At 40.5% G+C, this 24109-nt stretch overlaps 1 protein-coding gene across 1 annotated transcript in view; it reads right to left on the bottom strand.

The window, feature by feature from the left end:
* Window positions 1-13091: 13091 nt before the first annotated feature.
* The window catches only part of LOC115003427 (T-cell immunomodulatory protein-like), an 82279-nt gene continuing 71261 nt past the window's right edge, over window positions 13092-24109 (bottom strand). The window contains exons 5-7 of the mRNA XM_029425186.1: window positions 17850-18000; window positions 16197-16305; window positions 13092-13126 (exon numbers count right to left, since the gene is read on the bottom strand). Of these exons, the coding sequence (XP_029281046.1) occupies window positions 13107-13126; window positions 16197-16305; window positions 17850-18000 (280 nt within the window). The 3' untranslated portion in view covers window positions 13092-13106. The remainder of the gene's footprint in view (window positions 13127-16196; window positions 16306-17849; window positions 18001-24109) is intronic.

Raw genomic sequence — 24109 nt, 5'->3', positions numbered from 1 at the left:
CAGTCCGGCCCGCAGGATGACTTTGCAAAGTGTAAAAATGAGTTGTTTTGATCATAAAGTAAAATACTGTTCCAGATACCTGTGACTAAATGTTTTGTGCCTTTGACACACTGTGATAAGTAAGTTGTAACACACATGTGTAAATGATAAACTAATACTATTGTTGACATTTTTGTCTTAAGAAGTTTCAGTTTGTTCATAATGTTTTGTAAGAAGATTAAATTTGAACATTTTCAGAATGTACCTTTTTGCACTAAAACGAAGGGAAGAATTTGGAGTTGTTGTTATTTATAGGTTATTATGCTGTGATGTTACTGGTCCGGCCCACTTGAGATCAAAGTGTGCTGCATGTGGCCCCTGAACTAACATGAGTTTGACACCCCTGGTTTAGAGCATTTATACAACTAGTGCAGTTCTCGTTTGGAACAGACTGATTCCTGATTACTTGGCTCCCGTTATTGCGACTTGTTGATTGGATGAACGGCTCTTTAGATATACGCGAGGGACAGTCATACATTCATACACACACAGACAGACAGACAAATAGACAGACGATGCTGCTGCAGCATCACTTATTGGCCAAAGGGCACCAAAATGTAGCACAATGAGTTCAGGATGTATGACATTTGTTGCAATGTAATCCCTTCCCACAACAATTGAGCCTACTTTGAGGACCAGCTATAGCAAAACTATACGGAAAATCAAAAATCTGAAAAAATAAAGGTCTTCTGGCTTGGTCCAGAGACATTCTGTACCAAATTTGGTGAAGATTGCTCAAAATATGTAGTATTTTGATGCAATTCCAAATGGCGGAAATTCTATTTTGACGCACTTTGACACAGGCTTATACGGATAGATCAAAATGTTCTTTTCTGGGACGTACAGCTCAAAAGTTGCAGGCCAAAATGTTAGGTTTTTTGTTATAGCGCCACTATCTGGCCAAATTGCACCACATTCTGCACTGTGCTCCCTTGGGTCTCTAGCAATACTAGCTCCAAGTGTGAAGTAGATCGGACGGTTTTCCAGATAAATTAAAAGGACATACCCACACATTGTGCAGCACACCATTAAGCATTAACGATTGACAACCATTCACAACATCTGTGTCAATACACAAGCCACTCTGTTTTTATGTTTTTCTACTTTCACACCTTGTGAAGCAGAAGGACGCATTCCCATCACACACATCTTCAGTTTTCTCCATGTCTGCAACAATCAATCTCCAGTTTCTCTGTGAGCTTTCAAATGTCACAATGGGCAAATGAAACTTACATTAGTGAGGAATATAAAATCAGCAGCAAAAAGTGCAGAGCCATTCGCAGTCCTTCCTTTTGCCATCACTTTGTGTGAATAAACAAGAGGATTTCTTTTTCTTTTAAAGCTTTGATTTAAGAAGAAATAGCGTACGTGTGGGCAAGGGCAAATATGCTGCTTTGATGTTCACAAGCTTATTCATTATATGCCTGAAGCAGGACTCAGATGGAGCTCCCATCAAAGAAAAACATTTGTTCCTTGACCCTAACTGACCACACCGCATATAGGCTGATAGTTAACATCTTTGATAAAAAAAGGGTTAGGGTTAGACTTTTATCTGGGAAAACACACTTTAATTTCTTATCGAGGACTTTGCTGTTGTCATTTAACGTTGCTTTTCAAAGCATTTTTAGTAATCACATAGGTATTCTATAAATCTGTCAACAACAGGGCTACAAAATGTTTTCAAGTCAAGGGTATAAAAACATGCCTGCAGTGGCCAGACCATTCATCATTTAATGATCTCTCTGGAAAACCTTCAATAATGGCTTTATGTAAAATCACTGCAGTTAGCACCCAGAGCCCAAGGCTGTTTCTAGCTATTCTGGTGCCCGAGAAGTTGAGTTAAGTGTAATAACTTTGCATCAAACAAAAAAAATGAATGATTAGGTCATTTTATAAAATATCAAAGCCTTTAGGAGTGCCAGTGGAAGTCTGGCCTTGTGCACAAACGTGTCCAGAAACAGAGACAGCCCTCTGTGTAATTATACTGCTCATCAACAGCAAACACCACATCAACACATCACAGGTTTTGGACCAAAGTCATCTATGAAGGACACTGATGATCAATAAATCTTAAGAGATCGGATTATTCATTGCTTTCTTTGAATTATATGCAGTTGGGGGTCAGGCCACAGGCACCACTGTCACTGACACTGTAAATCAATAATGCACAAGGATGAGACTTGTTTGAAGACAGTCTCATTTGGGATTATAGGGAAAGAGAACACAGGACATAAAACATAAGAATAGGACTCGAAGCCACAACACCCTCAGCTCATATCCCAAACTATAGATCTCATCTCTGAACATTTGCCAGTTTTTATGTGGATGTCTAATCAGTGTTGATGGCAAATGTAGTTGATTGAAGCAATTCATTCCTCAGTGCCGGATATATTTACAGAGAAGGCTGAGTTCTCCTAATCGCAGAGCCGTGCCAGCAGTGACTACATGTGCCAGGATGCATTGCAGCTTCTGATGCTGGGAGGGGCCCCCCCCCGGCCTTATCCTCTTGCACGACTAATGCAGCCGCAGCCTTGGCCTCTCTCTGCTGTATTTCTTCAGGCGTACTCTTGTTGCAAATAAATATGCCGAAATATCAGTCAGCCAAAACCCTGTAAAATGTATCCTCGTCCATAAAATCCTCTACACAGGATGCCAGTTTCGCTGTTGGAACGTAGCTAGTTCTGTTTTTTTAAAACCACAACAGATTTAGAAAGTTCTGTTTTTGAGCGGCATCTAGAGCACGATGCCCTGGCTACCCAGAGACGGAGACTAGAAATCTAAGCAGAAGAAGTTTGTGCTTCTTACTTGGATCACTGGACGCAGGAAGAACAGATTTTGCAGCTGCAAACTCAGATTTCAATATATAGCACATATATTTAATATAGCACGCACTGAGGAACTATTGTATTGCATTCTATTCTCACACGTTAGAGAACAATCATTAACACTCATGCCGTTTTCTCTCTTTATGCGTGTGTGTAAGGTCAGTTAAGAAAGTGAGTCACCTGAAGCGGGTACAAATGCACTTCCCAGAGTCTCTCTCCGAGTGCATCTCTGTGGCTATAGCACAAACTGTGTCATTGTTAGTGTTTATCTGGCAGCAACCTTTAAGATACATCCTGAGTAAGACTGATGTGAAATGTATCCTCAAAGAGAGACAAAAGAGAAAGATGTTGGTGCATGAACCAACAACGTCACGCAGCTTGAATACAAATATAATAATATACTGGGCGACAGAAGTCAGGATACTGTTCACTGTCAATTAAATGGGCACATTTGAGATGAATGAATGCGCATGGCAATCTGTGTTTAGTTGACGGAGAACAAAAATGTCAGATTTTAGTGACATTTTAATTTCCAGTGTAGATGTAGTAAAGATGCATTGCACTCGGCAGCCCATGGAAATAACACCGCTAGAGAGCCCTGGCCTCATGTCAAACTTTCCAATAAAGTTAAAGTCAAAATCAAAAAGGCGGCACTTTTAGTCAGAGGTCTGAACACATCCACTGACAACTCTTGATTTAAGGAATGTGTGGCAATGGAAAAAAATTATGAATTTAATCAGTGAGACATGAATTCCCTGATGCATAAAGAGAAAAAGAGAGGAAAAGATGGACATAAACTGCATGAATGCAAAGGTCCTTCACAACTCAATGGGCACGCCGTCGCTCCAGGAAGTAGATGAGCCTGTATCAGGGTGAGCATTCGTCTGTAGCTGCACTTATGATAGAGAGAGAAAACTCAGAACTTGTGTTTCTTCTGCAAGGCCGCTTTGTTCTCCATACTTCAATCTTTGGTCGACATGAAACAAGCACATAACAGCTCCTCCATGGCCAAAACAAGATTCCTGGAATAGCTCCCACTCATCCTGTGGGGAACAGATTTTGTCTCTTGCAATACAGCAGTCTCTTTCTCTCTCTGTCTCTCCCTCTGTCTGTCTATTTGTCTGTCTGTCTGTCTGTCTCTGTGTCTCTCCCTCTGTCTCTGTGTCTCTCCCACTGTGTCTCTCCCTCTGTGTCTCTCTCCCCGTCCCTCTCTCTGTCTCTCCCCCCCTCTCTCCCTTCCCTCTCTCGACTGAGCTAGCCTATTTTCTAGTGTAATATTAAGACTGATGGCAGCTCCATCGTAGGACTACCCTAATCAAGTGGCGGATGAACTGGTCTGTGTACGGTGTGTGAGTCTGTATGTGTGTTTTCATCATTCTGACAATGAGCCAGCCAGTGACCAGCATTTTTCACGAGCATTGGTTTTAAGTGTGTTACTGAAAAATAGCCACCCTTGCTGAGGAAAAATAGCCCACGTATGACTGTGATTGTAAAAAGGAGGAAAATAGGGATAGCATTTGTCTGTTTGTCTGCATGACAAAAATAGGAAAGTAAGGCCGTTTTATAGACCTCCAGAAGGATCAGGAAGCTTGTTTCACATTAGAGATAAAAGGTTTTGATTTAGTTTAGTGGTTAAAAATATATATCAATATATATTGATATATATTGATATATATATATATATATATATATATATATATATATATATATATATATATATATATATATATATATATATATATATCAATATACAGCCATAACATTATGTGCACTGTCAGGTGAAGTGAATAACATTGAGTATCCCGTTACAATGGCACCTGTCAGTGTGTGGGATATGTTAGGCAGCAAGTGAACACTTTGTCCTCAAAGTTGATGTTGGAAGCAAGAAAAATGGGCAAGCGTAAGAATGCGAGTGACTTTGACAAGGGCCAGATTGCTGGGTCAGAGCATCTCAAAAACTGCATGCCCATGCTGACCCCTGTCCACCGCCGAAAGCCTCATACTTCATATAGGTTATTGACTGACTTTGGAGTAGATTAACTTTTTATCAAGTTTCAAACATAGCATTACATCCATAATCCAGTGGGAGTGGGACGGAGGGGCAGCATCTCTCTATCTGAATTGTATACATGTAGCTCAGGAAGCCAGCAAGGAAGTGAAGGCCAGTATACCTTGTTTGGTATTGGGAAAAATAAGTTATTGTGGGGGAATGCCAAAGACAGCAGTCAAGAGGGTTAGGCTAAATTGTATGATTTCAGCATTTCAGTTTGGAAGACCGACTTCCAAAAATCAGCTACACACAGGCAGGACATATTTTCCCTTATCAAGGTGAGTGACTTTCTAACTGGCTGGCCTTTTGGTATGTCCGAGGTAAGGGTGAGTGTTGCATACATAATGGAAGGTAATGAGACTGGACTGCATGCACTCGTCTCCATAGGGATCCAAGCTGGACATAGAGGTTCCAGATGAAAATGTACTCAGTAGGGCAAGCAACAGATGTTTGCAGCCCAGTAGTAACATTGGAAGTTAGGTAAAGCCATCGGTTTTGGTCACTGAATGAAGGGTTTTTCGCAGTCTAGGTTGTTTACCATTCCGAATATATGAAGAAATAAGAGAATCAAGGGTCTTACAGAAAGATATTTCAATAAAAACCAGAAGGCATTGAAAAAAAAGGTAGAGAAACCTTGGGAGAAGCGTCATTTTGACAGAGTTTAGACGCCCAATGCACACAGGAATTCTTGAAAATATATATTCACTGTTGTATGCGTCAGGGTGGTTTGACTGTTTTGTACCTATTCGAAAGCACAGAAATTGAACTGGACAAATTGGGCCAGGTGCCATGGGAATCCAGCTGAGTGCTTCTCAAACACTGCGGAATACACAGACAGAGTCTCCTGCTATGAAACTAACAACCCCAAAGTAGTGATTCACTGGCCTGTGCTAGATACGCTTAACTAGCGCATCCTAGTTAACTACTTAGTTCTTCTAATCTGAAAGTTTTACATTTGCACTGGCCAGTCACAAATTGTGAGGGTGAACATTTGTTTACCAAAACAACAACCAACAACCAAGATGTTTCAGCATCTTGCTTTTGCCCACAAGAAACATTTGGTTTAAGGAAACACAGCTCACAGCCAATGTCAGGTTCTATAATCAGACGTACTTTGCTGATCAATATGCCGGACCTTCTTGAGTTTCAGTGACAGCTTCCATAATTCAGGTTTTGAATGAAAATGCTTTACTCTGCAATATAGCCTACAGTCGTCTGCCATTATCAAGGGGGGGCCTCTGTGCTCTTAATCCGTGCCAGTTTGTGGTACTGGAAATCAGGTCATTTCTCACCAGTATGAACTAACTCATTGGAGTGTGCTTTAGAGTTATTACTGATACTAGATGCCAGGCGTGTTGTATAAAAGTTTCAGATATAAATTTACTTCTCAAAAAACACATCTATGCTTGTGCCCCATACTCTACAGATGGATGGTAATATATTAAATGCAGAGAATTAGCCTGGCTATTTCTTATATTCTGTACAACATTAACTGTTAAAGCCAGCTAGGTTTGAATGAATGAAATGACTGACAGTTGCTAGCTGTTCATTCACAAGCACTCATTTCATCTGACTCTTGAAATCTTGCAGGAAATACAACCTGACTTAGGTATGTTGGGTTGTAGACAATTGACTTATTGAATTGTTGTTCATTTAAATGATTACTATAGTGTTTGAAGGCACATGTAAAACACTAACGCACATTTTAAATACTACCTACTGACGTATTCTACTTTATGTGAGCAAATAGGGAGAGCAGAAAATCAACATCTTTCTTGAGCTTTTTCCTCATCATTATCTGATCACATTAACACCCTGAAACTTCTAGTTTGACATTTGAATGAAATGTTTTGAATTGAAAACATGCAGCAGCAAACATTTCATACACAGCTAACACATATTATCACTTATTTAGAGTTTTACTTTTGATAGCTACAAACATTGCACCATTAAACCTTCAAAGTTTGCAACAGATATGGTCTTTTCTTCACCCGTCAGATGAAAACACAGCAGGTGCGCAGGACGTGCAAGTTCTGCAAATTAAGCATGGATGTATTAAGAGAACTGGAGACAGCGTCAGAGGTTCATTCCTATGAAAGCTTCCCAGTGGCACATGAAGCCAAAATGGCTCGACTTTCGAGCATCAAATTACCCGGATCTTCTGAATCCGTGGGGCCCAAAGAGCATGCGCACTTGCAGAGAGAAATAACTTTTGGATTTGGCTATTAGTGCATTTTACAACCTAATGATTGAAATAAGAGGCTATTCAAGTGTTTGTATTGGGAAGTTGATTTGGTCACTACGGAAATTAGTTTCAAAGCCTGCCGCTCTTCCTGGGGGCTTGAAATGAACTCAAACCCATCATACTACAACTTCTTTCTGCTTGATACATAAAGAAAACTGGCACGGTTCTTATTTTCCATCACTAACCCAGTGTTTCCCATTAAATCTACAGTCTCTAAGCCTTCCACAGTTTCATAATGAAACGTATATTATACACTTCTCAACGGGTTAGGGTTGAAGACCCGGGGATTCAACTCAGTGGGTCAGAGACGACCATTCAGTGTGAGAGGATTCTCTCCCCGGCGAGTGCGTTTCTCCATAGCGGTGTGCCGTGACCGGATGTAGGCCTGCGGTGTAACATGGACCCCGTCCTGTTTACCATGCTTTGTGGGTGTGACTTTATTTGCTGTCATCAGTCATCACCATTCATATCTATACACCCAATGAGTTTATGATTACATTGGTTAATAGAGCACAAAATTGTTTATAGATCTAGTCTCTGAATGTTCCTCTCAAAGTGCACCAGATTGACGCATTTAACTTTGAAATTAATCAATTCCTGTATTCTTCATAATGCAGAAAATAAATATTGAATTTCAGTTTATTCCAATATCTTGCTGCCGTAACTGCACTTCCCCACCCCCTCAAACTTTATAGTAACATTTTCAACACTATATTGCTTATAGTGTTATATAGCTTATGTTGCACTAAAAGCAACTACAGGGAGCCATGGTTACCGCGAGCACACGCCACAACTCAGTCCTGAACAGTTGGGTCACACACACACACACACACACACACACACACACACACACACACACACACACACACACACACACACACACACACACACACACACACACACACACTAACAGGAGAACATGACATGCCGTGTCAGCGCTAGAGGCTACAAGTGCGAGCCAAGCGGACGCACGCTGTGCACGCAAACACAACAATCTGACAGCTGAATGGCATTTGCTCTGAGATGCTCATCACTTCTCATTGTCCTCAGGCTAATTGTGCTGACTGCAGGGCTGCTCACAGACATGCATGGGTACAACACATATACACACCAACAAAGACACACACTGTGATTGGCAGTGAGCTGACAATTGTTCTTCACAAAGCTATGGCAACTCCAGAAAGGACCACCTGCTAATGGCTTTGCAATCCATGTGACAAGGATGCTATAGACAGTATTGTTTCATATTTTATTGCATATTTTATTATATATTGCATACGTGTTTGTATTTGTGCATATTTACAGCAATTCTACTTATCTGTCTGGCCTACATTGCATTTAACATTTGGATTTTATAATGAAAAGTTCTTCAATAAATAGGAAATTTAATTATAACTTAACAAAATGTCTTGTGTAAAACTGGTTTCCTCGTGTGTGCCTGACTGAAAACTAATACAAATGCCCCTATTTGCCTTCATTAGACATACTTTAATGGCTATTGTCTTGTCTGGTCGAAGTGTAAGTAAGACAAGGCACTGTGCCCCTGTGGGGATTCAAATCCCAGAGGGAGCCTTCCCTGCTCAGTGCTCACTTTGGGTAACATCATTACAGCGTTGTTGTATGCTCACTGTCCCTGATCAGCTGGCAGTGGCTTTCACAGGGTTTCACTTTCAGATAAACACTTTAAATTCAATGTGACCACCACCAATTAGCCATATCAATTGGAATAAAGTTTAACATCCACACCGAGGCGAACTGTCTAGAGAGAACTTTTCATCCAAACTGTTATGTGTTGGCAGCACCTTACAAGAACATCACAACAGTGCCACCTCTTTTTTGTTATATGATCAAATGTTCTTTTCTGCACACTGGTCTGCAGCACTGGGTTATGAAGGCTAAACAAATCCAGCCCCAAATACCTCTCTCTTGCTGTGGCCTGGTAAAGGCCCTGTCACACATCTCCGTATGACAGAAACGTATGCCGGCGTATACGAAAATTTGTCAGAGTCCAAATACGTCCAACTTTTCATCGGATCGGAAAAGTGAAGATATACAGATACGCATGTCTGACCTATTGATAGAGCATCACTTACTAATACAAAATGTATCAGACGAATGCCCAACGAATGCATAACGTATACAAAAATATGGCGTATACAAAATATCGGCAACACGCTGGTTTATGTTGATATAAGGTAAGGTATAAGTAGTATTCGTTAAGAGCTCACTGTGTTACGCTGGGGTGCGTTGTTGAACGCTGATGTTTTGAGCATGTTCAAAATTACCAGACGTACCCGACGTGTGCTTCATAAAATATGCAGATTACGTTACGTTACGTTAGACATACGTGAATATGGAATACGTACGTGAATAATTACCTACGTAAATACAGTATGTGAATACTTACCTACGTAAATATAGTACGTGAATACTTACCTACGTGAATACCTACGTGACTACGTTAGAGGTACGTTAGATATAGGCTACGTCGGCTGACGGTGAATCCTACAGCCAATGTATTGATAACGAGTGGATACCCTATTCCTACCCTATGTTAAGCTTACGCCTGACGACGGAGTAACTTATTAAACGTGTTTTTACAGTACAGCTAGCGTTCAGCATGTTAGCTGTTCTCCAGCATCAGTATGACGTGAACCAAATGGCACTTTTCCAGCTCCGTTGGCCAGACGCTCTGATACCTTTTAAATAAGTAAGTGATATGCTATCAATGTTTGACATACGTATAATAATTTGTTATGTATACGTCAGCTACAACACCGCTGTGGGAAAGTTGGACGTATTTGGACCGACAAATTTTGAGCTACTTTTCATATACGGCAACATGTTTCTGCCATACGGAACTGTGTGACAGGGCCGTATGTCTGGCGTGTTCGGCGTATCGCCTGCGTCCTTCAAACGATCACAACTTACCTTTAATTTATATCAACCTATTGCTGATATTTCGTATGCGCCGGCATACGTTTCCGTCATACGGATATGTGTGACAGGGCCTTTAGCGTTGCCAATGACCGCAGAGAAAATTTATTTTGAGGCTATTGGATCAGCTTTCAGAAACATAAATCAAATACAATACACAACTCTAATTCCAAATTAGGTGCCTTGTTGTTTTCATATTCTAATCCATAAAATTGAACTTGATGAAATGTAAAATGGATTGAGGCTGAATCTCTATTGCAGAGGTCTTGCTGCTGCTGCTAAGATACTGTAGGTGACACATGTTCTACATTATTCACACTGTAATCACACTGAAGTCCATCTTTACACCATAATGGAGTTTGAATATCGAAGCTCTACCAGCAATAGATTGATTATTCTCATTGTTCTTTTGTTCAGAATCCGCAATGAAATATGAATGACTGTAAGTAATGGATAACATGCCTGTAATATGTATATAATGGGCTGTATAGCTTGCTTGTTGTCATATTTGCAGGCAGAGCCATTACGACTTTAACTGTCAACATAAGCTGGTGCAGGATGCTATTTTGACAAACATGCATGCGCTCACACTCAGCTGTCTTTGTGTGTTGCAGCAGACACTGAAAAACTATTTACACCAATCTGAAGATACAGCCTCCAGTGAAATCCTCCTCCGGACTACACTGAAAGAATACATGTAAATCTCCTCATTGTCATTTGAATTAAATTAAAAGAGGTAATAAAAGACAGCTGTGAGTGACAGACTTGGAGAGGCGGAGAGGGAGCAGGACAGGAAACGAGACATTGGCCGAAGAGAAACAAGAGAGGAGTAGAGGTAGGCTGAGGGCATGAGGAGAGGTGAGGGTCAGATAAAAACAGACGCAGGGGAGGGTTAGAGTGGAGGAAATTAAAGAAGCAGGAATGAGAAAAGATGGGAGAACAAAAAAGGAGAGGGGAGGAGATGAGGAGGAAATGTGGAAAGAAGAGAGGAGGATTTGGTAGAGGAGGAGAAGAGATGCCAGGGGATGTGAGGAGTAGAGAGGAGTATGTGGGCTTGAGAAAAGCTCCCAGATGTTTCTCAATGCAGCTAATCTCCATCCTAATAAGTGAGCAGGAAACTAATCAACTCATACAGTTCTGCCTGTCACTCTCTCTTCATTTTTCCCCACACACACCCATACACATTGAGAGGCTCATGCAGAGATACATCCTCCCCATCGCCCATCATTTTATCAATCTTTCTAATTTTGGAGCTTATGATTTCTCCCATTTCCTCCCTCCTAATCATCCATCCATCTGTCCACCCTGCAACCACTATGCGCTTCATTGTCTCCTACAGCTTATAGCGGAACCATTTTGCTTTGTGTAAGACTTTGTGTAAGTCTTGTGCATGTCTTACAATACAATCAGATTATTATGTATGTATGTATTATGTATAAGTCTCTTCAATGATGGGTTCCAAAGAAGACCAATGGAAAACCTACCAAAACCTGAACCGGAATGTTGAAGAGATTTAATTCTAATTCTCAGGCAGGCTGAACAGACCCGAGTATAATTAGACATGATCCAAATGTGGTCAGCTCAAACTAAACATAATGGAGAGAGAACGCCAACACTGGCAGTATGATTAATGGTCAATTAATTTGCAGCCGCATTCAAAAACAGTCGCAACACGTGTCATTTAAAGTTCACACTCTCGCTTAAAAAAACAAACATGCATTTTACTTTATGACACAGCACATGATCACAGCTGATTTCTAATCTGCTAGGACCCACTTGGGTATTAGACACATCGACAGACCCGAGATAATGTAAATTTTTCTTGGTCTAGCTCCGGTCGTGGGACGGGTCTTGGTTGCCATTGTCACAATCACATAGTTGTCATTTTCCTATTGATTTTTTGCCCAACGTCAAGAAGGTCTAATCTAATATGAGCCTGTCAGAGACAGAAACTAAAGAGGAGGAAGGAAACACAAACACAAGGAAGCTGGTGTGCTGGAGGATGGTGAGATTATGACGTTCAATAAATAACGATCAGAACAATCAAAGTATTTTTGGGTTAGTTTCTGTCAGCATTTATATGTTACCCTACATGAAATAGAACATATGGTGAACTATGAACAGTCATTGTACGGTTGGTGACGCAACAGACGTCCCAAAAACTTTCAAAACATTATTCAGCAATAATTAGGCCCCCGTGCAGTAACTCTGAGGAGCCCCATGTTGAAGACCCATGATCTAAACAAAACGCTACATGTCAGCATTGCTCCACCGTCATTACAAAACTAAAGACAATCTAATCTGCAATAAATTAGTACAATTAATTACATGTCAGTGATTAGCACACCTGAGCACATGCAAAGTGTGCAATATTTAGAATTTTTTTGCAGTATTTGCCAAGACAACATGCACCGGGGCTAAAACTGATCTGCAACTCAACCCTTGCTTGAGGATGCATTAAAAAAAGAGCTACAGCCCTGATATGCTTTTTCTCACAATATATGTTCAGTATATGCTATGTATTTCTTGTTCTTCCTTTCTCTACACAATGGCATCCTCGCTACCAATGGTTGATCTGCAACTTTACTTAAATACCCTCCTGCTCCTAAATAATATATGCACCCATGGCAACAGAGGTACGGGTCTTGATGGAATGCGATAGTGTGTGAACTATTGCATAGTGGGGCGCACGGGAAGATAAGATGTCAGACTGGTACAGGTTCAGGTCATCTCAGTGTGAAAAACCCAGCAAGAGTCCAGGCCTCTGGCAGGCAAAGAGGCAAGGCTGCTGTCCGAGGCCAACCTGCTGATGGATTTATCCCGGGAAGTCCGCGTGCATTGTGGAATCATACCTTTCACTCACAAACTGCACACAAACACGCACGCCAAGTCCGACACAAAGTCAATCCTTCAGCGGGTGTTGTTCAATAATGCTCTGGGGAGGGTTGAGTGATGTCATCTTGAGAAAATAGGATTCTGTCTTACAGAACGGCGGACTGGATCAGGCTGTCTACAAAGACCCATCACTGTCTGGCATAATGTGTCAAGTCTGAATATGAAGTTCACACACTCGGCCTCACTTATTACAGGGAAATGCTATCAGCCAGAGCTGCCTGAAAAGAATGGTAAATAAACACAGTTTGCCCTCGGGGGGGGGTTTCACAGGCGGTGCGAGGCTATTAAGCTGCATTTGAGCTCACGTACACAGGGGAGAGGAATGAAATGTCGACAGGGTGTAACACTTGACAGATACATTTTATTTTGGTTGCTTTTTGTTTGCTCGCTAGTGTGTAGCCAGCTAGATGTAGAAAATACAACACTGAACATGCATGAAATATTCACAACCAAACGTGTAATGATGAGAAGTGGGAAAGCTGACAGCGTTGGCATTGACAGGGGGTGAAGACAGGCATTTTAGTATGGGTGTATCTGTATGTGTTTTGTTTTATGTGCTGCAGTGTGTTATCCAGACATGGATAACGAAAGGAACAGCAGTGTTCAGAGAGAGGGCACAATAGGAATTCATGTTATAGCAGCAGGAAGGGAGATGAGTCAAGGTCACACACAAACTCACTGAGGCTTTCAGGCTAACTGAATTGTTTAGTTTATTGATATATGAAGAAATATGTCCTATTTTTGGCAATTTCTACCAGAAAAACTACTACAAATTCCAAATTTGTACCAAAGTGCTTGCTGCGGTTGAGTCCACTGTGCCGCGAGAAAATCTAGACTATAATGAGCCTCCTTTGGTACCCAACCAACAGTAGCCAATGCAGAAGTGCCAGCAAGAGGCGACACCACTGGTTGCAAAAAGAAGTCCAATTGTATAGAAGTCTACGAGAAAATTGCTCTACTTCTACTTCTTATTACCTCAGTAAACATTTTTGTGACGAGTTTATTATCCCAATTTTTAGTTTCAAATCTTCTTCAATACAGCACAATGTTCATATTGTATATTATGGTCCTATTTAGAGTAAAATAGACGATGAAGCAGGGTATGCTAGAGCGTCGCTACCAGGCATTGTCCGGTTTGGGTGTTATCTGTGTTTTAGTCTGACAACACAGTGTGTTTTCAGTTCATGAAAGTTACTTGTAACCTTTTTGGTCACCTAAACATGTCTTGTTCAGGGTTTGGTTGTACTTGGCTTTAAAACCTGTAGTCCACGAACCAATTGGTGACGTCACGGGGACTACGTCCCTTCTTATATACACCATATATTATACATACCACTTTCAGTCCATAGAAACAACTTCAAGTGGGCTAAAATTAGTGTTATAATCGATAGACCAAACAGAGGATGTTCTGGTGTCACTTTTGGCAGCTCACTGAGATGCAACTCATCCTCGTCCAACTCTCCAGTCTCATCATTAAAGGCATCATTTGTAGCATCACAGATCAATGTTCGGAATGGTAAACACAATCCTGTACTTATTAAATGCCACTAAAATCCACATGGAATATAACTGACTGACTAGGCTGTACCATCTCCTTTGTCAATTTTAATTATATTTTAATTTGGTTAAATACCAAATATAACTTTAGCATACTGTCAGATGTTTTTTAGTTATTTTATGAATCACTTTACTTTAATCTACATTACTGTGACAGTGTGGTATTGTGAGTATTAACTATTTATTTCAGACATATTAAAATGTGTAAAGGCTATTTTTAAACTATTTTTGCTTTCCTCAAATGTCACTAGATACTAACGCTGGACCAACATTTTGACTTCAAAAGAAAATGTCTTGACTTTTATTCGAACAATATTACGATATAAAAAAAGAGAAAGAAACACAATCTATTAACTGAAAGGGAAAAGCAGTGAGCCAAAAATATAAAAATGAAATATTTCTAAGCATCGCATACAGATAATGCAGCTACAGTTGCTTCTAGTCAGACATCATTTGTGAATACCAGGTTTAAAGTGTGACTAAAATACAGAATATTTCACAGTGTGTCTGCTATTTCTTCTGAATTAGTGAACATTTAGTCTGTCGTTCCACAGAAAGAATAAAAGTTATTTTTCTGGCATTTCTGACACCTTCATCAGGCTGTCAAAAGTGGAAAGTGACAGGTTACATGGGGAGAGAGGGAGGAGGCTGACATGCAATAAAAGCTAGTCTTAGTCTTTAGGATTTCATGGCTACATGATGCGCACCATAGACATTTGTGTATAGCAGTAAAACAGTAAATTATTGGCTAAATTAACAATTTTTCGGCCAATTATGCTCATTTTAATTGATATTTCTGTATTGGAAATATATCTGGTGTAAAATGTGTACTACAATGTCGCACAGCCTGGGGTTGGTTTTCAACAAAAATTAAGATGATTTTCCACTTTACAACAATAACGTAGAACACCAGGAAGCACACACACAATCCATACAAACAAACAACATAGGGAGGAATCAGACTGAGTGAAAACAGAAACAAGGTTCATAGAATCTGCCTCTTCATTGAAAATACTTATGTGGAAATTGTATTGTGCCCTTTACAACAAGTAAAACATAATCAATTCCAAGTTGTAGCCCATTGTTCTGCTCCCACCCTTGTGCCATGAACGGGGCATTATCAATGGCACCGACTAGACTGGTAGTTGTGTGCCTTACAGTGCTGCATATACACTATATCTTTGCTGAATGAGCTTATAGTGGAGAACCAGCGAAAGAGGACTGAGGCAGTATTTAAAATGACCTTTTGGGAGAACCTTTTGTGTGGACATTTTAATTCAGGTTGAAATCGAACAAAATGCTCATACAAGATCCCCTTTTCTCCACCAACTTAGTTGCTCGGGGCTAGAAATCTAAATAATATTACAGATAATACTCATGACCATCTGTTTTCTAGTTCTGGGAAAAGAGCTGCTCGTGTTCAATGATTCTAATTGGTCTAGGAGGGGCGGTTATGGTAAAAAGTACAAAATAAACCATGAAATATTAAATGTTCGGTTGGATTTCTCTCTGTGTAATTTGGGAAGAAGAAGGCAGAGAGAGGGAAAATGGTGCCTTTCTCTTTCTTCATGTTCCCCATCCAATAAACTGGATTGGGCATGTAGAGAGGAGAGAGGAACAGAGCGTACTTGGCAAATCAGCCACTTACCCATCACTTTAACGAAGTAGGCATCAGCTTCAAAATTGTTCTTCAAAGCATGGATGATCAAGTCGTTTTTGCCCTCTGCGTGGCTTAGAACCAGCATGTCTAATATACCCTGCAAATGAAGACAGGCATATAGATAAGGGACAATGGGAGCATGGTGTGTGTGTGTGTGTGTCTTCTGATGTACATTTTTATCCCTTCAACATACTGTGTGACTGATCCAGCATTATCTTATCATCTCCATTCTTCCCTTTTTCTCCTCCTCACTACGTCTCTCCCTCCCATTTATAAATTCTCTCTCAGCGAGAGCGAGAGTCAGAAACAGAGAGGGAGAGCAGAATTTAACAGACAGGCTGCGTTAACAGCAATAATTAAGTCTGATAAGACGGACACATACAGCAGATTGCAATACAGCTTCTGTGCTATGAGCAGTCGCATATTCTAGGTGTGAGTGGGAGTGTGTGTAGTAATCTGTAAAGGATTTTGTGTGTGTGTGTGTGTTTAGAGGTATGTAATGTGGCTCTACAAGGGTGCATCATTTTATTTTATTTTTTAAATGAAAACAAGATCAACAAAAATAACATTCAGTGTAAAAATAACATTAGGTGTAAGAGGTGTGAAAAACACAACACATACTAGTGCTTTGTCTTGTAAATAACAAAGCTGGCAAACATGGAGTAAAGTAGGCTTGCACACAAGCTACAATATGCACTTTAAATGGCATTTCTGATTAGAAACACTAACTTAACACGACATCGTCCTGTCCTCAGTCCAATTCTGGAATATTTGTTTTGAGCATAAGAGGAGAAGTAAACACTTGAATCATTTAATCATTTAGAAGTCAAATAATCTTGTGTGTTCTGTGGGATTTATTAATTTTCTTCTCCATTTGGCATCAAATTCGTTAATACTGTAGAAATTCTCAACAAGAGGATGCCATTTTAGTGGCATATCTAACTATCTGAGACAAGTTTTATTGTAGATGCCAGTTCATTACTTAGACAGTTAAGAAGGGACAGACAAAGGTGATGGACATTTTGACCCTGTTTACACTTGTGTCCTGGCCGATCGTATCACAAGTGGGTAACGTTAAATACAAGGGTCAACGGCCGCATTGAGATCGGATCCCTCAAACCACTTGCAGAGGTGGTCTGGGACGTATCTGACCAAATATCTTTTGTAGTGTAAACGCTAATGTGTAAGTGCGTAGGGCTGCACGATTATGGCCAATATGATAATTACTATTATTTTGATCAACATTGAGACTGCGATTATTTATGACGATTATTAATTGATTTTAGGGACAACATATGTTTTTATCGCACTTTCACATTTAATTAAACAGAGCCCTGCTTTCACTTCCAATTTGAGCGACATTTCTTCTATTAAACAAATCTTTGTATCAAAATAGAACTTGAAATGAAGTTCTTCTTCAGCTGAATTCAGTGTATTTTCGTTTTGCCTGGAATAGACTCTCGAGTGTGGAGACGCATTCTTAGAGCGGTCCAGCTGTAATGGGATCACTTAGGACGCATGTTAATGCCAGGTGTAAACAGGGCCTTAGAGGAGACACAGACGTAGTAAATGGTGTGGAGAAATGGAAGAAGAAAAGAATAAGAGAAAGGATGGTGTATTTACTCAACACAAACTACTCACATCCTCGTAGATGTCAAAGAATGTTGCCATGACGGCATTTTGGATGGCTCCCAAATCTGATTGGTCCCAGTGGATGTGGAACATCCTTCCAACACTGTGGCAACTGGCGTTGTTACAGGGCACGTTCTCCAACAGAAAGGCATGCTGACCACTGAGAGGCAGAGGGAGAAAGAAAGAGAGGGATGGAAAATGCATGTTATTGTTTTCATCTTAGATTGTGACAATGAAGCATCTTGATAGCTCAGGCAGAAAAGGGAAATTGCTCATGTCACGAGATGATCCGTCTGAATCATACCAGCTGACGCAATTTACTCTCTGCTGCCTCCTTTTATACCATTTCTGATGCAGGGTTTTGGTTTTATATCACAAGGATGTGTCAAACAGAATAGTGCTGTATTTGTCACAACAACTAATCCACAATCCTTTTCAATGTAAATGTCTCTGACTGAACTTTAAATGGTGACCTTGTGAAATTTAGTTGGGCTTTTATAACCAAATGACATTTGTTATATTTCACTTCATACAGCGTTAAAGCAGAAAATGAGTCACCTTTAAAATCATCTTGGTAAAACTCACTCTGTCCAAAACTCCTACTTTCTTCACCTTTAACGTGCTCTTGTAATGTAGTTCCAACAAAAGTGCTGCCTTCCAATAATATTACATACCTTTACACCTAAAATACGTTTTGGGTGAAAAACGCATTGAGGACGGATTGTGATGCCATCGGTTGTCAGGGATGCATTGTGAGCACACTGTGAATGCAATTGTGTTTTCCATCCACATACAACAACTACGTTATTGCGCACAACTGTTTCAAACCAATGAGAAAGCCAGTTAGTGAACTAAGCTACTAAACAAAGCAGCAAGAGAGCTTGTCAAAATGGATATTCAAGACATATGGAGTCAAGACGACTTGTGTCTGCTTTTTATCTGATCCGACACTAATATACACGCAAAATTTGGCCATTCATATCGCAACCGAGCCATTAATCAATTAAGCAAATGGTGGAGAACAGCTAAAACTGGTCCTGACCACAGTGTCAGTGAAAAATTTAACTTTAATTAAATTAAAAGGATGCAACGTTTGGTTGTTTGAGCTGGACAGAGAGATCAGATCTTAATCGCATCTCATTGTGGAAAAACACAAACACAGATACAAGAGGCATTTTAATGCAACATGCACCCTCTTAAAATGTTAAACCTTTATAAAAGAAGCTCAACCTAGACCCCTTTACAACTAGTAATGATCAGCAATCTCTAATCTATGATTCCTCAGCAGTCATCCAGTCGACTTTCCATAAGCTGTTGGTTTACTGCCCAACACGTTACATTTTTCAATCAGGGTTTGTGCAAAAGGCAGCACTCAAACAGCCCTTCTCAATATACAGTAATGATGAATGATTTAAGAGTATATAGTGACTCTCTGGGGATTGGTTTGTAGCTTTAATAGAAACGTGGTTAGGGTCACAAATTCACATTCTCCAACATATTAGATTTGGATTTTTTTGTCTTTTCCAAATAAGAGCATCAGGGTTTAAGAGAACGAGAGCTGCCTCAGGCAGACGCCCCGAGCACCTGTGATGGAACAACATCCACTGCTCTCTTGCTCTGCTGCACATGTCTACCCCCAATTAGGAAATAATTACCTCGATACACATATAGCACAACTCACAATCTTGCATGCACGCATTTGCATCAGGACACACAACGATGTACTTCTTGTCTACCAATAAGCTAAATCAATGTTATGTTTAATTATGTTCTGCTTCAGCAAACGTTGCATTGCTGTGAGCACAACCTGTATTTGGCCAGTTTTTACAGGTGTGGACAAGTAGCGAGTTATTTATTAGAGCTGAAATAAAACCCAACCACTTTGGGACACATTTTTTCTCCAGTGCTTTGTGTGCTTTAGTATTTGTCACCATCTCTCTGTGATTCTCTGGGGAGACTGAAAGCCCCTCTTTCTCCATTTATTTATTCTCCATTTTTCTCCTTTCTTTCTTTGGAGACGGCTCCCAGTACCTGTTCTCAGATCTCTGTGGGGGTCGCGCCAGTGGAAAAAAAAGCTTTAGTCTAAAAATAGACTAATTGTGAAAGCCCTCCCTCTCTCAGGATTTTAGATGATCTCCCACCCTTCCCACTCTATCCCACTGCGAATGTCTTGGGAGTGGAGGCGAAGGCAGACTAGAAGCTAAGAGTTGGTGGGACAACTTAAAAGACTGCGTGAGGCAGTGTTGGAAAATCATAAAATGTACCACACTTGTAGCCACATACTCCTCTGTCCCAATGGCAGAAAATGGAAATATTGTAATGCATAGAGTGCGTTCCTTTGATAACATGTTGCATTATGACTGTCATTAATACGATACCATCAACCCTGAAACTGGGTTGGCTCTGCTTGGGCAAAACGCACATTTGTGGAGAATTTAAATTGAAGTGATGTATGAATCGCGGCGCGATAGAGACAGATAAATGTGTTTTCTTGTCCCTACCGTACAATGTGACAGCACAAGATTATCTTTATTATTATGACTTTCACAAATGAAGATAGAGACAGAAACAGACACATTCATCAGGAAAACAGGGATGGAGATGCCCAAAAGAGTCACACACACACACACACACACACACACACACACACTAAATGTACTATATAAAGCAGTCAGTGGTATTCGAGTGGTCAAATTGGTACTTGAAATGTGCTCTGGATGCCTCTCCGGCGCTCTTAGCCTGGTTTTAGGAACAATGGTTGAAGTAGTAAAGCAGTAGCAGAGGGCCAGTTAGCTAACTTTGTTGTTATTGTATTGCATCATTGTCGTTTTTTCCACAAAGTATCTAATGGCGGCTTTGATTACTGCTTTACAAACAGTACACAAGCTCCGGTAACCAGCAGCAGGCATAGTTCATCAGTTCAGCTAAATTTTGGCAGTGCTGGATGGTTTGATGTAAGACCTCATATTTCCCTGCATCAACCTTTGTGCATGAACACTGGTTTTCATCAAAAATTATGATGCAGTAGGAGAAGCCACATGAAGAAAGCAAAGTTTAACAAAACTTTAAGAATATCACATGTTTTAAGACTTAGTATAGTATTCATTTGAATAAATATAGTATAAACTATTCAAATTCAAATTTTGAAATAAGCATTACATTACTGGACTGGTGTGAACACAACTGGATGTTAGAAATTAGAAAAGGTATTGGTCATTGTAGCCTGAACCTGGTGCTTCAGAGATGATGGATTTCTGTAGGCCAACCAGGAAGTTCGCTTCGCACTGGTATACGCATATATTATAATAATGATTATATCGTACAACAAAGTGTGAAAATCTCTTAACCACAGACCTTATTTCAAGCATTTCACTTCAAAACCCAAAAAGGCTAACTCATTTTCGGGTTTCAGGACTAATTCATGCAGCACTCAATTTAATTTGCATCTTCAGACAGCAACATAAAACGTTACATTAACACTTAGCTGGAATCAGCAGCTGGCATTGCAGTATAAGGAGTAAGTGCTATATTCTGGTTATTGTACATGTAGGTAAGAGTTACAAATACTCCTTTAGTAGGTAAGTTCTCAGCTGCCAATATGACAAGCATCTGTATTTAAAACACTGCAAAGTGCAGGACAGTGCAAGAATTTAATTAATTCCTAAAGCAGACACATAATGCCTCAAGCACACAGATAAAAATAGCGTCGGTTCAGATGACAATTTTTTCTGCAGACATGCTGGTGTCTCAGGATGTCTTCATCTTTATGTGTGCGGGAAGGAAGGGAGGGAAGGGGGGGGGGGGGGGGGGGGGGGGGGGGGGGGGGTGGGGCTGGATTAACTGACTTTGACTTTGATTATACTTATTCTAGCTGGAGGTTTGTTTAAAGGTCATTCTGTGTAATCCATCAATACAGCATATGCACTACACCATTCCTCCCTTCTCATTAGGCTGAAAGTTAACAGCACAGCACACAATATGACCAGTTGTCACTAAGGACCTGCTACTGCAGCACCTATTGGCCAAGACACACTCCTAATGGTGAGCACTGATTGGCTCACAGATAAATCAGGTCTCCAGCTGCAGGAAAAATTGTTGCAATTTGTCCAGGGACATTACATGCGTCTGTGTGCAGATAGAAATGCAGCCATTTCAAAGTTTCAGGCTGAACTTTAGGAGGCATTTGATTGTTATTCACCATCGTGTGTGTGTCCTTTCAGAGATTGTTGTACTTCAAAAGAATCTTTCTCCAACACCGCAGGGGGGGTGATGAACTCAGGCCATGAGGTGGATCATATATATTCACACACACACACACACACACACACACACACACACACACACACACACACACACACACACACACACACACACACACACACACACACACACACACACACACACACACACACACACACACACACACACACTCCTCTTGACTGCAGTAGCTTTGACTGCAAACCTACTGATATTTTTAACCCAGACTGCCGGACACTGCCAGCATTTCACTCGCATACGTGAGTGAAAATTAAAAGCTTGGCAAAATACACAGATTGGTTAAAATATGACATGTTTAACCACTCTGTCTGCCTGTTATTGAATATTTTATCTCATCTCTCTTTCTTATTAGCATAGAACAATGTACAAAACATTCAAGTAGCAGCAATTAATTTTTAGACGGAGCTAACCGGCAGATCATATCAGCTGTTGCTAATTCGCATTAATTCTGTGAGCAGCTTGATGACAGACCAAAAGAAAACTTGGCAAAACTCTTGCTGCAAGCTGGTGTCTGTATTCAGCCGAAGTTCATTTGTGAGGGAAGTAACTCCACTCAGTAACACTGATCGCAGGTTTTTCTGTATTAACAACACGACCAAAATAGTGAGGTGTTTACTATCCAGCTGATCAGGCCACATCAATTGGCCACTGGCACAACCATTTTCAGAATGTAGCTTGAGTGTGCACTGGGTAGTGGTGTCATTTAAGTAAATATACGTCTTGGATTGGACTCATTGGGAAATCAGCAAACATGTTTTGCAAAATAAGAAAAAGAAAAAAAACTCCAAAATCTCTAAAACAAACCAACAACCGTTCAAATGAAAATATAAACAAATTAAGATGAATATCTGTTCTAAATTCTAAACTGAGCAGTCTTCAAAGCCAAATATCTATTAAACTTCATGTTGGACCATTTCTACTTCATGTTTTGCTGGGTAATCATGCTGCAGGTCAATCAAGCTAAAGGTGTGTGTGTGTGTGTGTGTGTGTGTGTGTGTGTGTGTGTGTGTGTGTGTGTGTGTGTGTGTGTGTGTGTGTGTGTGTGTGCCTGGGGGGTTCTTCCACTGTTCCTAGCTCTACCCACGTCCCATTTAATTGGCCTCCAGAGGGGCAGTGTGCTGGCAGGCGGCTGACCACTGATCATATCGACGACCCTTGTCTCCCTCTACCTCAGACCCTCCGAGAGGCCATGTCCACTTTTAAACCGTTTCCCCATCTATCCATCCACTCATTTGCCTCGAGCTGGGGGGCTACAATAACCTGGCCACATCCTTTTTGGTGTCCTTCCTTTCCTTTTCTATCTCATTTCCCCTTATCCACTCATCTACTATCATCCTCCACCTTCATCCACCTACCCATTTGCCCAATGTTCCACATGTTCGCCCACCAATCACAACAACAAGGACTCTGCTAAAATGCCTTCGAGCCGTGTGATATTTTTGTGTGTTATGTGAGTCCATTTGATAATGCTCTTTTTAGTTTTGATGATGGAAGCAACGCATTGGCAGACTCATCTCTTCTTCCCTTGACAAAATGACCGAGCGTCCCTCTCTAAACTCTCTCCTGTATCCTCCTACTCCACTTCACAAACCCTGTCTTTTGATGAAAATGTCTTTCAGGTTGAAAGGCTTTAGTTATGCACTGTTTATTTAACTTACACATTATTCACCTATTAAATTACTTGATTTTGAATTACTTGACACTGGTTTGATGTCATCAATTGCTTTCTCATATTCATATATCATTAGAAAACAATGCCCTAATGTTTTTTAGAAGAACATCTGTTGCACTGGCTTTGTGCGAGGATATCCTGCCTTATGACAATCCGGTGTGATCACTTGTCCGATAAGTCCTATAAGGATCTAGTCAGTCTGGCAATGCTAGTTAAAAATCACTGTATCACTCTCTCTGTTTAACTTTTCATCTTGAGGAGTTTTCATCTACTCAATTGCTATTTTTCGACACCTTTGTGGTAGAAGTACAGCGCATGG

Source organism: Cottoperca gobio, chromosome 3 (assembly GCF_900634415.1).
Source record: "Cottoperca gobio chromosome 3, fCotGob3.1, whole genome shotgun sequence".
In the NCBI taxonomy this organism is placed as follows: Eukaryota; Metazoa; Chordata; class Actinopteri; order Perciformes; family Bovichtidae; genus Cottoperca; species Cottoperca gobio.
This window is presented reverse-complemented; position numbering and strand designations above follow the sequence as displayed.